The sequence below is a fragment of the Diorhabda carinulata genome, chromosome 12 (assembly GCF_026250575.1).
Source record: "Diorhabda carinulata isolate Delta chromosome 12, icDioCari1.1, whole genome shotgun sequence".
Lineage (NCBI taxonomy): Eukaryota > Metazoa > Arthropoda > Insecta > Coleoptera > Chrysomelidae > Diorhabda > Diorhabda carinulata.
Genome location: NC_079471.1, coordinates 2,085,106 through 2,110,288, shown reverse-complemented (window position 1 = coordinate 2,110,288; position 25,183 = coordinate 2,085,106). Strand labels below are relative to the sequence as shown.

The following is a 25,183-nucleotide window of genomic DNA, read 5'->3' as shown; positions in this document are numbered from 1 at the left end:
AATCCCCCGCTTTATACTCTTAAGGAAAATGATGACCTTCATTAATATATTAACGCTTCTACAGCTTAAAAATTGATGAATTTCTTTATCTACTTCATCCTTCGTGAAACAATTTTTTTAATATTGTGTATCCAATAAAAAGAGTCGCCTCAATCGCAGTAGTTCGGAACAGTTTCTCCTGGCAAGTGCCTCATCAGCAGCGGTAACCATTTTACTTTTGAATTCGCTCGCGAAGGACTTTTTCTTATCAAATGCACGCTGCAAGTGTTCAAAACTTGCTCAGAATTTATATAGTTCCGTTAAATCTCAAAATATTCACTATACACAATTTAAAATTTACATTTTTTCAAATTCAAAACCCCATTTTAATATTTATGTTTTGACTAAGCGTTCGTCGACGAATTTAAATTGTTTACTAACCGACTTAAATTGAAGGTATCATTTGAAATAATAAAGTTGAAATAGAAAAGGATTCGGTATGTGGGAATTCCGCCAGGTGGCATTAAAAGTTTAATCGACTATTTACTTGATTTTGACAATGACGTCCATGAAGGCGGCTTCACATAATGCAATACAACGTGCAAGAAATTACGTGCAGTTTTCTGTAAACAGTAAAAGTAAACAAATTCCTAACCTCAAATTTTATCTCAAATTTTGTACAATCAAATTGAACAGAATGAAGTATTTCAATAACGAATAATCGAATTGATTCAAACATTTCAACCGTGATAGTCGTGGAATGTTTACTGCATGTTATTTCAACCAAAAACCATCGTTATTTTGGAAACTACGAGAGTTATTTGACAAGTTTCTGACCTGACAAAAGAACAAGACACTAGATAATCAATAACGTCTTCGTATGCTGAAAATATCCCTCTAGCAATTGTAAAAAGTCGCTGGGGTCTAGATCCGGTGATTAAGGTGATTAATATGTTATCTATGACGTGTGTTGTCCCTAAGAAGTCACTCACCAATCGAATAACCTCTCACAAAAGCGAATTATATCCCGATAGGTGTTCTTTAGCATCACATATTTTCTATGAAGGTTATTCTATGAATTGTGATTAGGTTTTGACAACTGACAGAAACAAAAAACATTTTTTTTATTATTTCCCCGTGCTAATTAGAAAACATTCTTCAAGTGCCCCTTCAAATAATGAATTTTCAATAACAACAAGTTAACGAGCGCATTTTTTCACTGGAAAATATATTTTTTTGGCTTGGTTGCAAGAACAATTGTTCTCGGTTTCCAGTTATAATTTTCCTCGCTTTCTAATTACTGTAATGAGTTTCTCACAACTAGTGAACAAATGCTAGCGGCGACATTCCCTCTGGCTGTCGAGCTTCACGTTTTTTTTTCGCGTCTTTTATTTCTTTTCGGTCGTACAGAGTCGGGCTAGAAGGAATTAGTAAGACACCTAGTGGGAAACGATCAAAATTATTGATGGAGCAAAAAAACTTTGATAAAGTTCAGTACAAAATTCAATTATTGATACTTTCAAGTTTCCCGATATAGCGAGGATCTTTGAATAATTGATGAACTAAAGACAAACTTTTGCAATTTAGTATTCGCCCTCATGAACTTCTGCTGCTTTCGCAATGGTTTAATCTTCAAACATTTATCAATAATACCGAGATTATTTCGTTATAACCAATAACTGTAGATAGAATAAAACCAGGAATCAACTGGAATTAACAACAAATAGAAATCACTTGCAGGCTACGTAATGAATTGAAACCAATTGGACTGAACACGGACACCAAAAACCCAAGAAGATGGATGGCGATGGATTGGTCATACACTACGGAAACCAGCGGCAAACATAACCAGATTATTCTACAACAAGCAAAAGAAAAAGAAGCAGACCTGCACGAACATGGAGAAAGAAATGTAAAAGATAAAATTACCATGGAAAGAGGCTGCAGAAACAGCGAAAAACAGGAGGAAACAAAATTAGACGACGACAGGTTCCCTTTGCTCTACTGGGGCATAATGATGAATATTCGATTTTATCACTCGGAGATCTACGAGGTACCTGGTGCTCAGAATGGACGCCTTCTTCGTCGTGCACTGGATTCCCCTAGACATTTGTTATGAAATTGGTCAAATGCATATATCCTAGGGGTTTTCGAGAACACTGAGTTTGAATATTACGACTGAGAGGTACCTGGTGCTCCGAATGGACGCCTTCTTCGTCGTGCACTGGATTCCCCTAGACATTTGTTATGAAATTGGCCAAATACATATAGCCTAGGGGTTTTCGAGATCACTGAGTTTGAATATTACGACTGAGAGGTACCTGGTGCTCAGAATGGACGCCTTCTTCGTCGTGCACTGGATTCCCCTAGACATTTGTTATGAAATTGGTCAAATGCATATATCCTAGGGGTTTTCGAGAACACTGAGTTTGAATATTACGACTGAGAGGTACCTGGTGCTCAGAATGGACGCCTTCTTCGTCGTGCACTGGATTCCCCTAGACATTTGTTATGAAATTGGCCAAATGCATATAGCTTAGGGGTTTTAGAGATCACTGAGTTTGAATATTACGACTGAGAGGTACCTGGTGCTCAGAATGGACGCCTTCTTCGTCGTGCACTGGATTCCCCTAGACATTTGTTATGAAATTGGCCAAATACATATAGCCTAGGGGTTTTCGAGATCACTGAGTTTGAATATTACGACTGAGAGGTACCTGGTGCTCAGAATGGACGCCTTCTTCGTCGTGCACTGGATTCCCCTAGACATTTGTTATGAAATTGGCCAAATGCATATAGCTTAGGGGTTTTCGAGATCACTGAGTTTGAATATTACGACTGAGAGGTACCTGGTGCTCAGAATGGACGCCTTCTTCGTCGTGCACTGGATTCCCCTAGACATTTGTTATGAAATTGGTCAAATGCATATATCCTAGGGATTTTCGAGAACACTGAGTTTGAATATTACGACTGAGAGGTACCTGGTGCTCAGAATGGACGCCTTCTTCGTCGTGCACTGGATTCCCCTAGACATTTGTTATGAAATTGGCCAAATGCATATAGCCTAGGGGTTTTCGAGATCACTGAGTTTGAATATTACGACTGAGAGGTACCTGGTGCTCAGAATGGACGCCTTCTTCGTCGTGCACTGGATTCCCCTAGACATTTGTTATGAAATTGGCCAAATGCATATATCCCAGGGGTTTTCGAGATCACTGAGCATGAATATCACGACTGAGAAGTACCTGGTTCGAGGAGTCCTGGTTTATAAGTCTTCTCCTAGGGAAATTCAATATGGAATCGACAAAATATACATAAGGCGTTTCTAAATTCATGCTACAAAATTCAGGAGGTGATTGCTCGTTGAAATGAAGGTGGGTCTTTCCTATAAAAAATTTTCCTCAGTCCAACCCCTTCCGAGATACCATCCTCAAAAGGTAGTCACTAAAATTGAGTTTCTATTGTTTTCCAAGCGGTTTTTTGCTTGCAGCTATTGGTTTTGGGAAAACCAAAACTTATTTAAGAATAAAAATGAAATAAAGTAAAGGTTGTTAATTTCACCCTCGTATAATGTAACAGGAATATTGAAAAAATACTCGTGGTTAGTCTCAGCTACAAGAAACTCAAAAAATGATAAAATTTGATTAGGTTAGGTTAGGTTAGCTTAGTTTAGGTTAGGTTAGGATTAAGTTAGGTTAGGTTAGGTTAGGTTAGAATAGGTTAGGTTATGTTAGATTAGGCGATTGCACGAAAATGACAGAATTTCAAGTTTCTAGCTGAAATTTTAGAAAAAAAATTTTAGTCATCAAGTTTTAAGGTTGATATCTCGGAATATCTCTGATTGGGGATGGGATCTAAAAGATCGGTATTTAGTCCCCATAAGAATCTTGTATATGATATTTTATAAAAGCGTGGTTGACACTGCAGTGTTGTTTGAAAAAATTGTACATGCATTAATTGTACAGATATTGAAAATTGTTTTGCCAAAGAAGCTGCAGACGAAGAATATGAATTGGGATACGTCGAAAATGGAGAAACAGGAAAAAAAATAAACATTGAATTGTTTTTTAATCATTTTTCGTAACGGGACTCCAGTAGACGACGTCCACTATGAACACCAGGCCTTTTCTCTCATAAATTCGTGTTCAGCGATCTCGAAAACTCTTTCTTAGACTTTCTTAGACTTAGACTGATGCAGCTCTAGTACTGACCGTAGAGAATAAAGAATTAATGAATGAAATCAGAAGGAAGAGTTTCCAACTCTTTCTTATTTCTGTGGTTCTTATTAAAATCCCTTCTCAGTAGTTCATGACGATATTACGATCCTGGCAAAGACGATTTGCTTTCACCAGATCCAACCGAAACAGTGCGTGAAATTTTTGACGGAGACGTGAAAGATTTTTCCTATTTTTTTTTTTAAAAAGGAAATTTCAGTGTTGACGCGTGATTTTTTTAACAGAATCGCGAGATTATATGATGATTTCAAATAGTACAATTGGTTAGATCGAGTTGACTAATTTATCAAATTCAAAATCAACTAAGAATGAACAGATTATGTCAAATATTTGGGTAGTAAATTCAAAATTTCAGCATGAGCCTCCTCAACTTCAAAAGATCGTTCATTTTCATTTTCTTCGTTTTTGTTTGTTTTGTATTTCATTATCCAAACGACAATTCGCTTTTCATCGTTCTCGTATTAAAAATTTAAAAACGATTGCAGTTGGTAAACATATTTTTGAGTAATAAATCAACAACGGGATTCATAATTAATATTTAGACGTTGTAATTTGGAATATAATTTGATTTAATGTAGATTTTCGACGCGTTCCAGGCAAAAGAACCAATAAAAACACGTTCTTTGTAACCAGTATAAAACGAGTTGTGGAAGGTCAGTACTTTAAGATGAAAAATAAATTTGTGAACAGTATTAATATTTCTAAATACCTTTAATGAAATAAAACGATTGTATACAAACTAATATTTGGAAAATGAACATTTACTTTGTCCTCCTAGCACGCTATATTGATATGTCAGAAAGTTTTTTACCTCCACATCTTGAAAATTCGAGAATAGTAAATTCTAGGACTTGATTCTAACAAAGCGAAGTCAAACCTCAATTATTGAATTATAACCTAACCTAATCTTCTTTATTTTGAAATATTATCATTCGAATTGGACTTTTATTTTGTCAATCAAGCGGGGCTATCAGTCAAACGTCACTTATTGAATTATAACCTAACCTAATCTTCTTATTTTCAAATATTATCATTTAAATTGCACTTTTAGTCTGTCAATCAAGCGGGGTTATCAGTCAAACGTCACTTATTGAATTATAACCTAACCTAATCTTCTTAATTTCAAAATAATATCATTTAAATTGGTTATTTATTGTATTTTATTGTCTGTTTCAAACCTAAGCATAATTATTTCGAATGTTTCCATATACCAACAATATAGTTGACTAATTTTATATTAATTTTATATTAGACTCTAAAAATATAAGTTTCGAAATGTAAGTTACTTACCTGTTGACCGTGAGTATATTCGATTCCAGCCACAAGACAAGTCGCTGCCGAACTCAATCTCTCTAATCCATGTGTCGTAAAATCGTCCTCATCTAATACCAGAGTATCATCTTCATCTTCCTCTTCCCTTTCATCGTTTTCTTCTTCGATACTATTCGTAAGATCCTCATCGTTGAATGTCGGGTTAGATAAAGCCGGAGCTGGAATCAATAGAGGCGATTAGAAATATACATCATTTGCAGATCAAGATTATATAGAATTTGAATTATTCCAAGGGGAATTACGTGAAAATAAAGCTGATACGAGTTATAGTATTATCAACAAATAATTACAATTTATGATAATTTTTTTCAGAATGTCTCTTTATGGCGAACGATTTTCCTTTGCACGTACAACGATCTAGTCAAGTCCCGAAACAATCTGTGTAATTAACAATGTCTTGATTCCAATTTCTTATCGTCGGATGTGTACTAACTCGTGGTGTAAGCGAACTAGATTGTTTTTGTTTATTCGTGAATTTCGTATGCGAAATGCTTCTTTGGTTGTCGCCAACTGAAGGTAAAGGACAAACTATAATAATAGATTCCGAGAAACTAGTCATTATGAATAGGAAACTTTAGAGTGAAATATATTACCATACCCTAACCTAGTTTACGAGGCGAAGAACAATCATCAAGTTTGATAATAATAATAACGGAAAACTAACTAATCCATACATTTATAGAAAAGCTCTATTATATATTTAGAAACTAACTTTTTCTCCGACCCTGTATTATATTTTCCAAAACTTACTTTCTGTTACTTTTTTCTGTTCCTCAACGTGAAAATTTCAATTAGAAAATATAAAAAACATTGCTGGGACAACAACAGACTGATAAAACTTAATTTTGAAAAAAAAAAATGCAAAGATGTACAGATTTGTAACACGTATTATATAAAAAACGAAAAAGTTTTGTTGCATTTCGAATCAAATTTCAATATGAACCCAATTCGATGAAAATTTTCCACAAACATCCCACGTAGGATGGCGTGGCGTCGAGTGGCGTGTGCACATACAATTAAAGTAAATGGAAAAACATATGCACGATTATTCGATACGTGGCGTGGCGTGGCGGGAAGCTAGTGGGTCTCGACCTTGACCGTGTTCATTCAAAATACAGTAGACACAACCCCAAACAAATTCTGGTAATTGAACTAGTACATCTGCTGTAATTACTAGAGTAGTAACTGACAAGAAAATTCATACTTCATTGTAATCATATTTGAATAATTATTTTATTATGACAGTTGCGTTGGATTTCGTACAGCCATTTTGTATGCGCGTGCCTCATTTACAAAATGTCGATTTAATTAATTTCTATTCGCGAGGAAAATCTAAAACTTCTTTTGCACGTAAAAAGTTTCCATACGTTTTGGTTAAAGAACGTTTGGCTCGATTCCAAAATCGACAAAATGCACTGAAAACTTTATCTCAGGTTAGATTTATATAGAAATCCACACGGCAGCACGCCAAATTGCATTTGTGTGATTTCTTTTGAAAGTTTTCAACAATTAGCGTTTTTGTAGTTTATATATCCGGTGACATTTTTACTGGTTTGCATTACAAGGACAAATAAATGCTGAAGAACGACCCGCCAAACACTTTTGAGTTGGCGGAAACTCGTCACTGAGACTTCTAAGTTTTTTGTTTCTTTTGGTGATTCTCAGAATATTTGGGTGCCGTGTATTCCTTTAGAATATTTAGAATAACTTTAGTCGACGTCTACTTTACTTGCTAAGTTCTCTAAAAATGTACGAATTTTTTGTGCCCACAACATTAATTCTACGACTATCGAAAGGGTCCAATTGTTTCATCTAATTATTCCACACCAAACGTACAGTTTTTGTGGGTTTTGTATACGAATTTTTCCATCAAATATCGATTATTATCCAATTAATAATGTCGATTTACAAATCCATTCGGAAAATTTTTGTTTTGCCAAATTGTAATCGTTTAATACATGGTGTAATTATGCACTATTAAGTTGTAATCTTCTTTGAAATCTCTTACTACATATAGTGCAAGTTTTGATATTGAATTTTTCGGTTTTTATTGCCTTTTTTATTATAAACAACTAGGAATATTCCTAAAATTTCTCTGTAGCTATATTAGAACCTGAGATATAGATCTTTGAATGTAGGAAAATTGCCAAAAACCTACAAAAATCCATAACTCCACATTGAAGGTCCGCGCCTAGCTCCTTTCCAACTCAACCGATTTAAGTGTTCAAAAACTCAAAAGAAAGAAGGTGTTTCAACGAGTGTTCTTAAATCAAAACGAAGTCTCTATCTTGAATAGAACCTGAGATATAGATCTTTGAATCTAGAAAAATTGCCAAAAACCTACAAAAATCCGTAACTCCACATTGAATGTCCGCGCCTAGCTCCTCTCCAACTCAACCGATTAAAATGGTCAAAAGCTCAAAAGAAAGAAGGTGTTTCAACGAGTGTTCTTAAATCAAAACGAAGACTCTATCTTGAATAGAACCTGAGATATAGATCTTTGAATGTAGGAAAATTGCCAAAAACCTACAAAAATCCATAACTCCACATTGAATGTCCGCGCCTAGCTCCTCTCCAACTCAACCGATTAAAATGGTCAAAAGCTCAAAAGAAAGAAGGTGTTTCAACGAGTGTTCTTAAATCAAAACGAAGACTCTATCTTGAATAGAACCTGAGATATAGATCTTTGAATGTAGGAAAATTGCCAAAAACCTACAAAAATCCATAACTCCGCGTCTAGCTCCTCTCCAACTCAACCGATTTAAGTATTCAAAAACTCAAAAGAAAGAAAATGTTTCAGCGAGTGTTCTAAAACTAAAACGAACTCTGTAGCTATAATAAAACCTGAGATATAGATCTTTGAATGTAGAAAAATTGCCAAAAACCTACAAAAATCCATAACTCCACATAGAATGTCCGCGCCTAGCTCCTCTCCAACTCAACCGATTCAAGTGTTCAAAAACTCAAAAGAAAGAAGATGTTTCAGCGTGTGTTCTTATATCAAAACGAAGTCTCTATCCTGAATAGAACCTGAGATATTGAGGATAGAACGTGTGTATGTGAAAAACTCCCATAAGTAATATACAGGGGGAAATAGCATTTGAGTATAACTTGAGAATGGTGAAAATTAGATGAAATCCGATGCTTGATGGCTGATCTGTGTATCAATACCTTTCATTGAAAAAAAAAAATTAAGCAAATCGGTTGGTTAGAACGCCTGAACGGACTCGGAATGGAAATCATCAATTTTTTTAATATATAAGATTTATTATGAAGAAAATTAATAAAACACCCTGTATAATTTGTATTGGCGTTTACTACAATGTCAGTGTGATGGTTTAAGATCAAAATAGAATTATATGACAATGACAAACAATCTCATTGTCAAAATTTTTGGTTTATGAGATGATTAACCCAGTACAAGAAATTATGCAGCAGTTGTTTTGATTTTTTAAGCGAGAAGATTCCCAAAGGACAGTCCATAGGGTGAATAGAATCGATTGGTGATCCTAAAAACGTTTAATAATCATCACTTTTTACAGACCAGTCCTAGAATATAATATAGATGGTGAATTAAAATGAATTTTTTGAAATTGAAGTTTGCAAACAAGACAGAAAACTCATCGAAATACCAAATCCGTAAAGTTCAAGGTATGAACAAAAACTAGTAAAATCGTAAGTGTTACTGCGGAAGTTTTTAAGCAAAGATGATGAAAATACCGTGCGTGGCTCCTTATCCCGTTCTTCCAAAGACTCTTAAAGCAACCCTCCAGTATATATGGTAACTACTTTCTCAATTTTAGACACTTGTTTCTTGTCTCCGGAAACAATGCAATCAAGACATTCATCAACTTCAGGTGTGTTAATGGTTGGCCCAAATTTCAGGGTCGGCAAAAAAATAGGCAGCGGCAATTTCGGGGAACTCAGATTGGGAAAGAATTTGTATAATAACGAACACGTCGCCATCAAATTGGAACCTCTTAAATCCAAAGCGCCGCAATTACATTTAGAATACAGGTTTTATCAGATGTTGGGAGAACATGAGGGTACGTATTAGTCATCATCCGATCCATTTTTATTATAGTAGAGCTCGACTTTAGAAGGATTAAAACCAACGCAAATCAAAAACGGGATAGAGACTGTTTACTTGATGAAGAATCGCGCAATAATCGTTTTAAGTGACCAGCGACTGAAACCAAAAGATATTGCAGCACTTACTGGCATTTCCAAAACAAATAAATTACTGCGAGGTGGGTATATCGAGTTCCCAGAGCAGTGCACAAGCAGCGTTTACTAAAATGTCGTAAGCGAGCCTTGGAGCTTTACTGCAAGGACCAAAAAAGTGTTAAAACAAAATCAACCGGCTTCATGACATCCCATATAGGTGCCCCCAGATTTGAACGACGGGGTTTAGCTTGGAAACCCGGCCTTGGCAAACCAAAAATGGCCCAAACCTGGGTAACCAGACCTCGACCTATAGTCAGCCAGGTAATACTGTCTGGTCATCCCAGAGTCCCACCAAGTCTGGACCAATAATGACTTCCAAGTTAGCGCCAGAGTTGTACATACCAGAGCAGTGCACAAGCAGCGTTTACTAAAATGTTGTAAGTGAGCCTTGGAGCTGTACCGCAAGGACCAAAAAAGTGTTATTCGTTGTAACACGTGATGAAACTATGGTTTTTACTATGATCCGATGTCTAAAAGAGAGTAGCATCGGAAAGGAGGCAAAAAGACAGAGGTATCTGACTTATTGAAGAAGTTGCGTCAAAAAATTATCGAAAATCAAATCAACCGGCTTAATGAGATCCCATATAGGTGCCCCCAGATTTGAACGACGGGGTTTAGCTTGGAAACCCGGCCTTGGCAAACCAAAAATGGCCCAAACCTGGGTAACCAGACCTCGACCTATAGTCAGCCAGGTAATACTGTCTGGTCATCCCAGAGTCCCACCAAGTCTGGACCAATAATGACTTCCAAGTTAGCGCCAGAATGAAAATTGAACATCCACCATATAACTCTGGCTTCGTCCGACTATTTTTCTGTTTTTAAATTTAAAGGACGAGTTAAGGAATAAAAGAATAGAAGATTTAGTCCGACGTTCCGAAAAGTGAGTGGAAATGAATATGTTGAACAATAAACGCAGTTTTTTATTTATGACTTTTCGTATGTTAAGTTAAGAACTCCTGGACCGCGCTGCGTAGTTGGACAGAAAAGTTTCGATGAAAAACCGTGTCTTTCGTTTTATAAGAGTGTTTTTTGAGTGTTTTGAAAGATAAGTGGCGGCTAAATACCGTACATAACATTTCAAATCGTTTAGGACGCCATGGGTAGATATTCAAATAAAATTAGTTTCCCCAATAAATTCTTCTAAAGATCTGGCCAAAATATTGGACTAGAAATTCGTTGGCTGACACACAGATATGTATAAAAAGGAATTTTATTTCTGAGAATCAATCGCTGAGAAGTCACCGACGAAAAAATGAAAAATAAAATTATTTCGGATAACAGTGTTCCTGGTGGAGCCGCGCGAGCTCAAAACAGTGTTTGAGGACGTTCAATGTACAGTCGATGGTCGGCCGAGTGGTTTGTACGTAATGAACCGATTGCAAACCATGGAAATACGCTTATGGTATCAGTTTTATGGGATAGCACAATCGATTATATTTAAAAGAAAAAAAACCCATCAACAGCAACTATTACGAAGCGTTATAGAAGATTTTGAAGAATGGAATCGGGGTAAAACCATTTGACAAGGAAGAATTTGATATTTGATCAAGAAAAAGGGCTTGGCAATAACTTTTTTCTATTCTCATGTTTTAAAAGATGCTCGCTGAAGAGAAATTGACAATTTATTGTGTTTATCGGTTTCTTCGGTAGTTTTGTTAATCTCATTGTTATCTTCGATTCTTAACTTGGTTTTTTTATCCACAGGTGTCGCTAAAGTATTCCATTTGGGTACTTGCGGTGGTAGGTACAACGCGTTGGTAATGGAATTGCTGGGACCGAGTTTGGAAGATTTGTTCTCGATATGCAGTAGACGATTTAAACTCAAAACAGTTCTGATGATAGCAGACCAATTGATAACTAGACTAGAATACGTTCACAGTAAAAGACTGATATTCCGCGATATAAAACCCGAGAATTTTCTAATCGGTAGAACAAGAAATAAAAAAGATAAAATTATACATATCATAGATTTCGGTTTGGCTAAGGAATACATAGATCCTGATACGGGGAAACACATACCTTATAAGTAAGTGGTTTCCAGGTCGTTATATCTTTCGATATGTTGTTAAATTAGTTTTATGAAAGAAATTGATGACAAACCAAACCAAAATATAGTTCTAGCATTATTAATGTTGTTCCACAAGGTTTAGTTTTGATACAGTTGTGGAAAACCTGTGAAAAACTTGGCCTGACCTAGAGATGGCGGTAGTTTCTTGTAAAATACCAACGTATTAGAAAGTAGACAGTCTATACAAGATATGTAAAGCGGTACTGGATGATCTTTAACTGAAAATTTGGACAGGAGGATGCTGCACGCAAGTTGGGTGCCGAGTTTGATCATAACGGAACGAAAATATTGTCATGAAGATGTTTGGTAATGTTTCACAGAAATAGAATCGAGTTTTTGGACTGTTGCATCACCATGAATGAAACTTGGTTCGAAATAATGGACTGAAAAAGTAGAACCAGCTTCAAAGAAGGCAAAGACAAGGAAATGAAGCGAAAATGGCCGAATTTGGCGAAGAAAAAAGGTCATTTAGAGTGATAATTATATAGAAAATATCTCTGTTGAAAAGTTTGACTATTTAAGCTCGAAAAAAATGTTGTTGTATCAAAACGACGTTGATAAATCGGTTTGCAGAACTGGATGATACAGAATATATTGTAAAAACTTCCAGAGATGGCGTTTCGTCAGCTCAACTACAAAATTTTAGGTTTCTTCTACATTTTTTTTCCTAGTTTTTATAAGTATTTATTCAAATTAATGATTTATACGCAACAAATTCGAGGTATCAATCATTAGTTGTAACTTTCTTAAAATTCCATCATCTGCTTTTCTTAAGTAGGTTGTAACCTGTTTGGTTCATCCAAAACCTTTTCAAAATCTTCGCAAAACGGTCCTTCAGACTAAAAGTTCTTTCGGAAATATCTCTGTTGGAAAGTTTGAGTATTTAAGCTCGAAAAAATGTTGTTGCTTCAAAACGACGTTGATAAATCGGTTTGCAGAACTGGATGATACAGAAATTATTGTAAAAACTACCACAGATGGCGTTCCGTCAGCTCAACTACCAAATTTTAGGTTTCTTCTACATTTTTTTCCCTAGTTTTTATAAGTATTTATACAAATTAATGATTTATACGCAACAAATTCGAGGTATCAATCATTAGTTGTAACTTTCTTAAAATTCCATCATCTGCTTTTCTTAAGTAGGTTGTAACCTGTTTGGTTCATCCAAAACCTTTTCAAAATCTTCGCAAAACGGTCCTTCAGACTAAAAGTTCTTTCGGAAATATCTCTGTTGGAAAGTTTGAGTATTGAAGCTCGAAAAAAATGTTGTTGCATCAAAACGACGTTGATAAATCGGTTTGCAGAAGTGGATGATACAGAAATTATTGTAAAAACTACCACAGATGGCGTTCCGTCAGCTCAACTACCAAATTTTAGGTTTCTTCTACATTTTTTTCCCTAGTTTTTATAAGTATTTATACAAATTAATGATTTATACGCAACAAATTCGAGGTATCAATCATTAGTTGTAACTTTCTTAAAATTCCATCATCTGCTTTTCTTAAGTAGGTTGTAACCTGTTTGGTTCATCCAAAACCTTTTCAAAATCTTCGCAAAACGGTCCTTCAGACTAAAAGTTCTTTCGGAAATATCTCTGTTGGAAAGTTTGAGTATTGAAGCTCGAAAAAAATGTTGTTGCATCAAAACGACGTTGATAAATCGGTTTGCAGAAGTGGATGATACAGAAATTATTGTAAAAACTACCACAGATGGCGTTCCGTCAGCTCAACTACCAAATTTTAGGTTTCTTCTACATTTTTTTTCCTAGTTTTTATAAGTATTTATACAAATTAATGATTTATACGCAACAAATTCGAGGTATCAATCATTAGTTGTAACTTTCTTAAAATTCCATCATCTGCTTTTCTTAAGTAGGTTGTAACCTGTTTGGTTCATCCAAAACCTTTTCAAAATCTTCGCAAAACGGTCCTTCAGACTAAAATTTCTTTCGGAAATATCTCCGTTGGAAAGTTTGAGTATTTAAGCTCGAAAAAATGTTGTTGCTTCAAAACGACGTTGATAAATCGGTTTGCAGAACTGGATGATACAGAATATATTGTAAAAACTTCCACAGATGGCGTTCCGTCAGCTCAACTACCAAATTTTATTTTTCTTCTACATTTTTTTCCCTAGTTTTTATAAGTATTTATACAAATTAATGATTTATACGCAACAAATTCCAGGTATCAATCATTAGTTGTAACTTTCTTAAAATTCCATCATCTGCTTTTCTTAAGCAGGTTGTAACCTGTTTTGTTCATCCAAAATCTTCGCAAAACGGTCCTTCAGACTAAAAGTTCTTTCGGAAATATCTCTGTTGGAAAGTTTGAGTATTGAAGCTCGAAAAAAATGTTGTTGCATCAAAACGACGTTGATAAATCGGTTTGCAGAACTGGATGATACAGAATATATTGTAAAAACTTCCAGAGATGGCGTTTCGTCAGCTCAACTACCAAATTTTAGGTTTCTTCTACATTTTTTTTCCTAGTTTTTATAAGTATTTATACAAATTAATGATTTATACGCAACAAATTCCAGGTATCAATCATTAGTTGTAACTTTCTTAAAATTCCATCATCTGCTTTTCTTAAGTAGGTTGTAACCTGTTTGGTTCATCCAAAACATTTTCAAAATCTTCGCAAAACGGTCCTTCAGACTAAAATTTCTTTCGGAAATATCTCCGTTGGAAAGTTTGAGTATTGAAGCTCGGAAAAAATGTTGTTGCATCAAAACGAAGATGATAAATAGTTTCGTAGAACTGGATGATACAGAATATATTGAAAAAACTTCCAGAGATGGCGTTTCGTCAGCTCAACTACAAAATTTTAGGTTTCTTCTACATTTTTTTTCCTAGTTTTTATAAGTATTTATTCAAATTAATGATTTATACGCAACAAATTCGAGGTATCAATCATTAGTTGTAACTTTCTTAAAATTCCATCATCTGCTTTTCTTAAGCAGGTTGTAACCTGTTTTGTTCATCCAAAATCTTCGCAAAACGGTCCTTCAGACTAAAAGTTCTTTCGGAAATATCTCTGTTGGAAAGTTTGAGTATTGAAGCTCGGAAAAAGTGTTGTTGCATCAAAACGAAGATGATAAATAGTTTCGTAGAACTGGATGATACAGAATATATTGAAAAAACTTCCAGAGATGGCGTTTCGTCAGCTCAACTACAAAATTTTAGGTTTCTTCTACATTTTTTTTCCTAGTTTTTATAAGTATTTATTCAAATTAATGATTTATACGCAACAAATTCGAGGTATCAATCATTAGTTGTAACTTTCTTAAAATTCCATCATCTGCTTTTCTTAAGCAGGTTGTAACCTGTTTTGTTCATCCAAAATCTTCGCAAAACGGTCCTTCAGACTAAAAGTTCTTTCGGAAATATCTCCGTTGGAAAGTTTGAGTATTTAAACTCGAAAAAAGTGTTGTAAATTCGACATTTCCTTAAATGGCGAATCTGTTTAGAGTAAATCATTAAGTGGTAAGTATTTTTCACAAATCTCGCCTCAAAATTAATGTATAAAATAACAATTTGTTTCCTACTAATCACCATACATGTAATTTTATTATAGGTCTAATAAAAAAGTACCAAATGAGGCAGCGTTAGTAAAATTTACTGATAACATTGATTCTACAAAAAAAAAACGAAGAAAACACCTTCAAGGTCGATTTGCCCTTAAAGAACTTGAATAACTGTGACTTGAAACTGCTTTACTTTGCTTTGATCTGATAGAAAAAGAATCAAAAAGCCAAAATTCGAGTTACATTAAAAATAATAACAAAATCATCATTGAAACAATAACCAAACTAAAGAAAAGTAAAGTACTTTTTTTTGAGTCAATTCAACATCGGATCTAATGGTTTATAAAGCAAAATTTAGTTTTTCTTTGTATATCGATTCGTTCCTCGACTCGATTTGTCTTGTTATCCAGTCAAATACATCAAACTCTCGTTCGGAATAAGCAGCGGTCTCTGTCTTGCTGTTCAATTTCTATTTCAGTAAGTCTGTTAACGAATAATTCAAATTCCGTGTTGCAGAGAACATAAATCTTTGACTGGTACAGCCCGCTACATGAGTATAAACACCCATCTGGGTCGAGAACAGTCCCGGAGGGATGATTTAGAGGCATTGGGACATATGTTTATGTACTTTTTGAGGGGTTCGCTACCCTGGCAAGGCCTCAAAGCAGACACTTTAAAGGTAATTGTCCTGTATAATACGGTATGGTTTTGTTGTTTGGGATGTTGTGTTTTTTTTATAAATAAATTATCCTGTTTAGCCCTGCTTCACAAAAGATTCATTCATTATATAATCTTAGTTTCAGAAAGTGTACCTTACAAAAAAAAACTATTTTTTCGCGCTTTTTTACACGAAAAAGAAGAATAAAACGTCGCATTTCCAAAGCAATTCTTTGGGATGTGATTTGTCTTAATCCAGTGACATTTTCCTAAGCCCTATTAAGAAAATATGGTTTTTCATCACAATGCCCCATGAAGATTTCCCAAAATTCCAAACGTATGTTCGGGACCATCTTCTGAGAGCTCCTGAACAAGTTAAACTTTGTTTAGGTTAGGTTAGGTTAGGTTAGGATTAAGTTAGGTTAGGTTAGGTTATTATGTTATGTAGTTTCCTCTACTAAAATCTACTGACTAACATGACACCTCTTGAATTTTGTCGTACAAATTGAGAAACGATGGGAATGAAAAAATGATTTTCTTCGTTAGGCAAACAATTTTTTAGATCACGTTTATATTTTCGATATATTTTTGTAACGAATAAATGATTATTTTGATTAAGTATTTACTTTATAGAAAGCGAAATATTTTAGGAACGATATCAAAAAATAGGGGAAACTAATAGGGCTACTACGATTGAGAGTCTTTGTGAAGGACAGCCTGAAGAATGGGCTACGTACATGAGATACGTACGAAAGTTGGATTTTACGGAAACTCCAGATTATGATTATCTTAGGAAACTCTTCAGTGATCTTTATATTAGGAAAGGATACGCGGAAGATGGAATATTTGATTGGACAGGTATAGAATATAGTGAAAGAATCCACTTTTTCTAAAATTAACCTATACTTATAGTAAAATTATGAATATTTCTACGTTTGGGTTTTCTGATACGATTTTTTTAACTAAAATATTTTCAAAGATACACTGTAACTCTGTTATTTCAAATGGAACACTCTGTATATTAATGAATTTTTGAAATCTACGTAAAATTTTAGTATACTTTTGTCTAAAAACTTTTTTCGAAAAATGCATACTTTTTGAGTTATAAATTTTTTTTTGAAAATTGCAGACCCTTATAAATTATTTTTTTACGAGGATTCCCTTTAATAAATGAAAATGTTTTCTGTTCTATTTCTTTTAGAAAGGTTAGATATATTTGAATCTATACTGAAAAATTTTTCATTTTATACAGGGTGTGTACAGAAAATGTTCAAATTTTAACTTTATAAATATCAAATTTTTTTATTATTTTTAAATAGAACTACCCGGTTTTTTCTATTTTTAAGCAATTAGGGGTGAAAAATATTTTGTTAAAGACGAGCTATTTTAACGATTTTCGAAAATATCAACAAATGACTAATGACAATTAAATAAGTGTCATTTATTGCAAAGCCTACTAAAAGTATAAATGAAAAATTAAAACAATACAATAATAATTAATGCATGCATCTCTGAAAATTTACAAAAAACGGTATAGTAAAGTATACATGAACTTACCTTATTTTTTATCCTTGAATGCATTAAAATGGAAAAAACCGGGTGGTTCTATTTAAAAAAATAAACAAATTTGATATTTATGAAGTTAAACTTTGAACACTTTTTATATACACCCTGTATAAAATGAAATATTTTTCAACATGGATTTAAATATATCTAACCTTTCTAAAAGCATCAGTACAGAAACCATTTTCATTACTTTAAGGGTATTCTTGTAAAAAAATAATTTCTAAGGGTGTGCAATTTTTACAAAAAAATTAATAACTCAAAGAATATGCATTTTTCAAAAAAAGTTTTCAGTCAAAAGTATACTAAAATTTTACGTCGTATCCAAAAGCTTGAACCTAGAAATTTTCATGATTTTACTATAAGTATTTTGCCATATATACAGAGGGACGTCGAGGGACACTCTGTATAATAATTATATTGAAAACATACATCTATTTACCGGCTTTTATTAAATTTCAAATGATAAAATATTCAATTTGGGACAACATTTAGAATGTTTATTACAATTTTTAGGGCTTAAACAAATAAAAATATTTGTTTATAAAAGATACAAAAAATATCTCAATATTTTGTATCTCCAAAATTTATATCTTTGCATTAAAATCTAAACTTTTATTTTTATTAGAAGTTCAATCGCATCGTTCCAAAACGGTGTTGCCAAATCCGTTCAATAGTTTCGGAACTAAATTAATGGACACAATTAACGCTGATAAGGTACTACTAGTACTACTCAGGTATATTAATTCTAATTCCGTTTACTTTCAGATCGAGTATCGTGGTTAAGTTCGGATGAAAGAAGAGAAAGTCAAAAAGGCAAAACTTGACGGATTTTCGAACATGTAGATTCGATTTATATAAGATATCGACTGTATATTTTATCGTAAAATATCTAGTAAACTATCGTATAACATATTATTTTTTGATTATTTTCAATTTTTGATCTGACGACGCCAGACATAAGTCAATGTAATGGAAATTATGTGGATAGCTCCATCTATTATTGAGTTAAACTACTGTTCTAGATGCTTCCGGAAAGAAAAGTTAACTTCAATTAGACGCAGAACGTTCTACAATGTTCTAGAATATTCAAAAAGTATCCATATTGCTTCCCTGCTGATTTTCTGGTGGAAATAAAACTCACAGAGTCATCAATTTATATCAGAACATCCCCCTTTATGCAATAGTCACCATAGAGGGAGTTCAATCGACCTGCAAAGCTGGACGGTACCAAATATTATATACAAGTATTGAAAAATCTGCTAGAGGTGGTTTTTCTTCACCTAGGTTCTCTATTTTTTGCATATTTCACTATGTAAGATGGTGGATGTCTCTTTCTATTATGAAGTAACCGTGAACTATTCTTTTAGATGCTTTTAGATGCACAGAACGTTCTACAATGTTCTAGAATTTTCAAAAAGTATCCATAATGCTTCCCTGCTGATTTTCTGGTGGAAATAAAACTCACAGAGTCATCAATTTATATCAGAACATCCCCCTTTATGCAATATTCACCATAGAGGGAGTTCAATCGACCTGCAAAGCTGGACGGTACTAAATCTTCTATATACAAGTATTGAAAAATCTGCTAGAGGTGGTTTTTCTTCACCTAGGTTCTCTATTTTTTGCATATTTCACTATGTAAGATGGTGGATGTCAATTTCTATTATGAAGTAACCGTGAACTATTCTTTTAGATGCTTTTAGATGCACAGAACGTTCTACAATGTTCTAGAATTTTCAAAAAGTATCCATATTGCTTCCCTGCTGATTTTCTGGTGGAAATAAAACTCACAGAGTCATCAATTTAAATCAGAACATCCCTCTTTATGCAATATTCACCATAGAGGGAGTTCAATCGACCTGCAAAGCTGGACGGTACTAAATCTTCTATATACAAGTATTGAAAAATCTGCTAGAGGTGGTTTTTCTTCACCTAGGTTCTCTATTTTTAGCATATTTCACTATGTAAGATGGTGGATGTCTCTTTCTATTATGGAGTAACCGTGAACTATTCTTTTAGATGCTTTTAGATGCACAGAACGTTCTACAATGTTCTAGAATTTTCAAAAAGTATCCATATTGCTTCCCTGCTGATTTTCTGGTGGAAATAAAACTCACAGAGTCATCAATTTATATCAGAACATCCCCCTTTATGCAATAGTCACCATAGAGGGAGTTCAATCGACCTGCAAAGCTGGACGGTACTAAATCTTCTATATACAAGTATTGAAAAATCTGCTAGAGGTGGTTTTTCTTCACCTAGGTTCTCTATTTTTAGCATATTTCACTATGTAAGATGGTGGATGTCTCTTTCTATTATGGAGTAACCGTAAACTATTCTTCTAGATGCTTTTAGATGCACAGAACGTTCTACAATGTTCTAGAATATTCAAAAAGTATCCATAATGCTTCCCTGCTGATTTTCTGGTGGAAATAAAACTCACAGAGTCATCAATTTATATCAGAACATCCCCCTTTATGCAATATTCACCATAGAGGGAGTTCAATCGACCTGCAAAGCTGGACGGTACTAAATCTTCTATATACAAGTATTGAAAAATCTGCTAGAGGTGGTTTTTCTTCACCTAGGTTCTCTATTTTTTGCATATTTCACTATGTAAGATGGTGGATGTCTCTTTCTATTATGAAGTAACCGTGAACTATTCTTTTAGATGCTTTTAGATGCACAGAACGTTCTACAATGTTCTAGAATTTTCAAAAAGTATCCATATTGCTTCCCTGTTGATTTTCTGGTGGAAATAAAACTCACAGAGTCATCAATTTAAATCAGAACATCCCTCTTTATGCAATATTCACCATAGAGGGAGTTCAATCGACCTGCAAAGCTGGACGGTACTAAATCTTCTATATACAAGTATTGAAAAATCTGCTAGAGGTGGTTTTTCTTCACCTAGGTTCTCTATTTTTAGCATATTTCACTATGTAAGATGGTGGATGTCTCTTTCTATTATGGAGTAACCGTGAACTATTCTTTTAGATGCTTTTAGATGCACAGAACGTTCTACAATGTTCTAGAATTTTCAAAAAGTATCCATATTGCTTCCCTGCTGATTTTCTGGTGGAAATAAAACTCACAGAGTCATCAATTTATATCAGAACATCCCCCTTTATGCAATAGTCACCATAGAGGGAGTTCAATCGACCTGCAAAGCTGGACGGTACTAAATCTTCTATATACAAGTATTGAAAAATCTGCTAGAGGTGGTTTTTCTTCACCTAGGTTCTCTATTTTTAGCATATTTCACTATGTAAGATGGTGGATGTCTCTTTCTATTATGGAGTAACCGTAAACTATTCTTCTAGATGCTTTTAGATGCACAGAACGTTCTACAATGTTCTAGAATATTCAAAAAGTATCCATAATGCTTCCCTGCTGATTTTCTGGTGGAAATAAAACTCACAGAGTCATCAATTTATATCAGAACATCCCCCTTTATGCAATATTCACCATAGAGGGAGTTCAATCGACCTGCAAAGCTGGACGGTACTAAATCTTCTATATACAAGTATTGAAAAATCTGCTAGAGGTGGTTTTTCTTCACCTAGGTTCTCTATTTTTAGCATATTTCACTATGTAAGATGGTGGATGTCTCTTTCTATTATGAAGTAACCGTGAACTATTCTTTTAGATGCTTTTAGATGCACAGAACGTTCTACAATGTTCTAGAATTTTCAAAAAGTATCCATATTGCTTCCCTGCTGATTTTCTGGTGGAAATAAAACTCACAGAGTCATCAATTTATATCAGAACATCCCCCTTTATGCAATATTCACCATAGAGGGAGTTCAATCGACCTGCAAAGCTAGACGGTACCAAATATTATATACAAGTATTGAAAAATCTGCTAGAGGTGGTTTTTCTTCACCTAGGTTCTCTATTTTTTGCATATTTCACTATGTAAGATGGTGGATGTCTCTTTCTATTATGGAGTAACCGTGAACTATTCTTCTAGATGCTTTTAGATGCACAGAACGTTCTACAATGTTCTAGAATTTTCAAAAAGTATCCATATTGCTTCCCTGCTGATTTTCTAGTGGAAATAAAACTCACAGAGTCATCAATTTATATCAGAACATCCCCCTTTATGCAATATTCACCATAGAGGGAGTTCAATCGACCTGCAAAGCTAGACGGTACCAAATATTATATACAAGTATTGAAAAATCTGCTAGAGGTGGTTTTTCTTCACCTAGGTTCTCTATTTTTAGCATATTTCACTATGTAAGATGGTGGATGTCTCTTTCTATTATGGAGTAACCGTAAACTATTCTTCTAGATGCTTTTAGATGCACAGAACGTTCTACAATGTTCTAGAATTTTCAAAAAGTATCCATATTGCTTCCCTGCTGATTTTCTGGTGGAAATAAAACTCACAGAGTCATCAATTTATATCAGAACATCCCTCTTTATGCAATATTCATCATAGAGGGAGTTCAATCGACCTGCAAAGCTGGACGGTACTAAATCTTCTATATACAAGTATTGAAAAATCTGCTAGAGGTGGTTTTTCTTCACCTAGGTTCTCTATTTTTAGCATATTTCACTATGTAAGATGGTGGATGTCTCTTTCTATTATGGAGTAACCGTAAACTATTCTTCTAGATGCTTTTAGATGCACAGAACGTTCTACAATGTTCTAGAATTTTCAAAAAGTATCCATATTGCTTCCCTGCTGATTTTCTGGTGGAAATAAAACTCACAGAGTCATCAATTTAAATCAGAACATCCCTCTTTATGCAATATTCACCATAGAGGGAGTTCAATCGACCTGCAAAGCTGGACGGTACTAAATCTTCTATATACAAGTATTGAAAAATCTGCTAGAGGTGGTTTTTCTTCACCTAGGTTCTCTATTTTTTGCATATTTCATTATGTAAGATGGTGGACGGTGAACTATTTTTCTAGATGCACATGCAATGTTCTGGAATCCTTCAAAAATATATATATTTCTTCCCTGCTATTTGTTAGCGATGAAGCTTCAACTGGACCTCAGATCTTCTCCTTCTTCTTCTGTTATTAATTAATTCTCTTGTAGCTCTGATCCCTCTCCAATTTTTGATATTATGCTGTCCATGGAACTCTCAAAATTCTTCGGTAGATCCACATCTTGAATGCCTCCACGGACCATATGTAGCATTTTGTGAATCTTCTGAGGTTGAGGTCAAAATTACAGTAAGCCTCTTGCTTTTTCTATTACCAAGAATTTTGTCTTTTTTATGCTGATATTGATTCCAATAAGTCTGAGTATTCCAACCAAACCCAAAAGCCTTTGAGGTCGTTCATGTTGGCTGCTATCAGGACTGTGCTATCGCCATATATTGTTAATCCAAGTTCCATTTACTTTGATGCTGAATTGTTGACCCTCAAGGGCTTATTTTTCTTTTGAATAAAGGTTAAACGTGAGTGGGGAGAAGACAAATCCATACCTAACACTTTGAAAGTTTGGTCCCAATAATTAACGAGTTTATGGTATTGCACTTTGTCAAAAGCTTTTTCATATTCTGTTAAACACATAACTACATCTCTCTTCCAGTAGTAGCAGTTCTGAATCTGTATTTGGGTTGCGACTGATACCGAAACTCCCATATTTATTGTTAGGTTTCTAAATATTCTTTATCTTAGGTCTCTTTTGTTTCAAAAGGTTTCAAAAGGGTTGAGAAGTTTCCTGTGTTGTAAATTTAGTTTAAAAGCCTTTGAAACCTCTTGATACCTTCGTTGTCTAATAGTTTGTGCAGATCAACAGGCACTAGATCTGGTCTAGCTGTTTCCTTATCCTCTTAAGCTGTTTATAGCTTTAGTTGTAATTGATAGCCCGGATAAATCATATTCCAGGCTAGAGAAAGTCAATTTCTTTATATTTTTTCATAAATTTTCTTGTGCAGGCTCTTCTCAACGTGATGTTCTTGTAAGCATTCCATATCTTCGTACTGTTCCTTCAGCAATTTATTTTTTTTCTCCCCAATTTCAACGGCCGCCTTGGTTCTCGTATTTTCTTATTTATTCAAACATGGTTAGTATTTCGTTTGCTTGTATCTTCCTTCTTAAGTCTGTCATACTTTATCCTCGGTTCTGTTTTTTGTTTTTTTTTTCGTTTATTGATCGATATGTAGTCCATCTTTGGATATTGATAATTGGATGGAATTTAAATTGCGACCTGCTGGATTTGCATATAGGAAATCTATGATATTACGAACGAATTCATATTCGTTCGAACCTCTCCTGTTTTTTTTTTCTTCGATAGAATACGATATATAGTAGATGAAATTCCGATATTCGTAACTCGAGTTTGAAACTTCGAAGCCGTATTGTGAATTTTAAATCCATATAGAAAGTTTTAGAAATAAAAGCTGATTTCCTCTTTGAACGGAAATTTGTTATCAGGTAATTTTAATAGCGCGTGAACGTCGATCCGTATCCAAAGATAATGTTTGTCAATTTCAGATTTTTATTTCGAAAATGTAAGCTCTCATGCGAATGCAATAAAACTGGATTTTGTTTCGGAAATTTTACTATTTTACTTATTATATCTTCTAGAAATATACGAGGATGTATTGATATCTAGTTAGCCTAGACCAATTCCAGCAACGAACAATAAATTATTAGAAGTGTAAGTGTAAAGTTTGAAATCAAAAAAGTGAACCAGTGTTACGCAGCAATAAATTAAAAGAAAAAATATGTCCAGCGATATTGTAAAAATCGAAAAATTGAAGTATCCAGCCATCATCAAGTACCTGTTGTATTTAAAAGGGTTAAGAGGTAAGCAGATTTACTTAATACCCTTGGTGATCAATGTCCTTCGTTTGCGACCGTGAAAAATTGAACTGCAAGCTTCAAAAGAGGTAAATTTTCCATTGAAGATGATGACCGATCTGGAAAGCCAGTTTCTATGTCAGTCCCCGAAAATATCGATGCAATTCATGACATGATTTTATCAGACCGTCGAATTGGACTAAAACTGATATCTGAAGCACTGAATATTTCATACGAACGCGTTCATCATATAGTTCACGTCAATTTGGACATGAGAAAAATTGCTGCAAAATGTATCCCCAAATGTTTGAATAATGACCATCGCGTTCGATCTGTGCTCGATTTGACAACGATGTAGACTTCCTAAATCGAATTTTAACTATGAATGAGACTTGGGTACATTTCTACGATCCAGAACCAAAGCAACAATCGAAGGAATGGCGACACTTTGGTTCTCCAAGACCTGAGAAGTTTCGTGTCCAAGAATCTGCTGGAAAAGTTCTTGCTTCAGTTTTTTTGGGATTGCCATGGAGTAATCGTGGTTGATTTTCTGGATAAGGGTAGGAAAATAACTGGAGATTACTATTCGACATTACAACGGGAAAAATTAAAGATAAAAGACGCGGAAAAGTATCGAAAAGTGTTTTGTTTTTGCAGGACAACGCCCCTGCACACAAACCTCATGTTGCAATGCAAAAAATTCGTGATTTAGAGTTTGAATTCACCAGATTTGGTTCCGTCAGACTATCATCTCTTTCCTCAACTGAAAAAAAGTTTAAAACATCGTAAATTTTCCTCCAACGAAGAGGTAATAAAAGCTGTG

At 34.3% G+C, this 25,183-nt stretch overlaps 2 protein-coding genes across 5 annotated transcripts in view; one reads left to right on the top strand and one right to left on the bottom strand.

The window, feature by feature from the left end:
* LOC130900089 (cysteine-rich motor neuron 1 protein) overlaps positions 1 to 25,183 on the bottom strand; it is a 119,256-nt gene that overhangs the window by 24,686 nt on the left and 69,387 nt on the right. The window contains exon 2 of the mRNA XM_057810433.1: positions 5,505 to 5,704. Coding sequence (XP_057666416.1) covers positions 5,505 to 5,704 — 200 coding nt within the window. The remainder of the gene's footprint in view (positions 1 to 5,504; positions 5,705 to 25,183) is intronic.
* On the top strand, positions 8,852 to 18,496 carry LOC130900088 (casein kinase I-like). 4 transcript variants are annotated; one of them, XM_057810429.1, is made up of 8 exons: positions 8,852 to 9,032; positions 9,089 to 9,197; positions 9,350 to 9,592; positions 11,478 to 11,799; positions 15,883 to 16,045; positions 16,674 to 16,881; positions 18,215 to 18,303; positions 18,355 to 18,496. In XM_057810429.1, the coding sequence occupies exons 2-8, from the start codon at positions 9,125 to 9,127 to the stop codon at positions 18,370 to 18,372; spliced, it is 1,116 nt and encodes a 371-aa protein (XP_057666412.1). In that variant the 5' UTR covers positions 8,852 to 9,032; positions 9,089 to 9,124; the 3' UTR covers positions 18,373 to 18,496. The 4 variants fall into 4 exon arrangements, with proteins under 4 accessions (XP_057666412.1, XP_057666415.1, XP_057666414.1 ...); XM_057810432.1 differs by having other exon boundaries at positions 9,089 to 9,221; XM_057810431.1 differs by having other exon boundaries at positions 9,089 to 9,327; positions 9,432 to 9,592.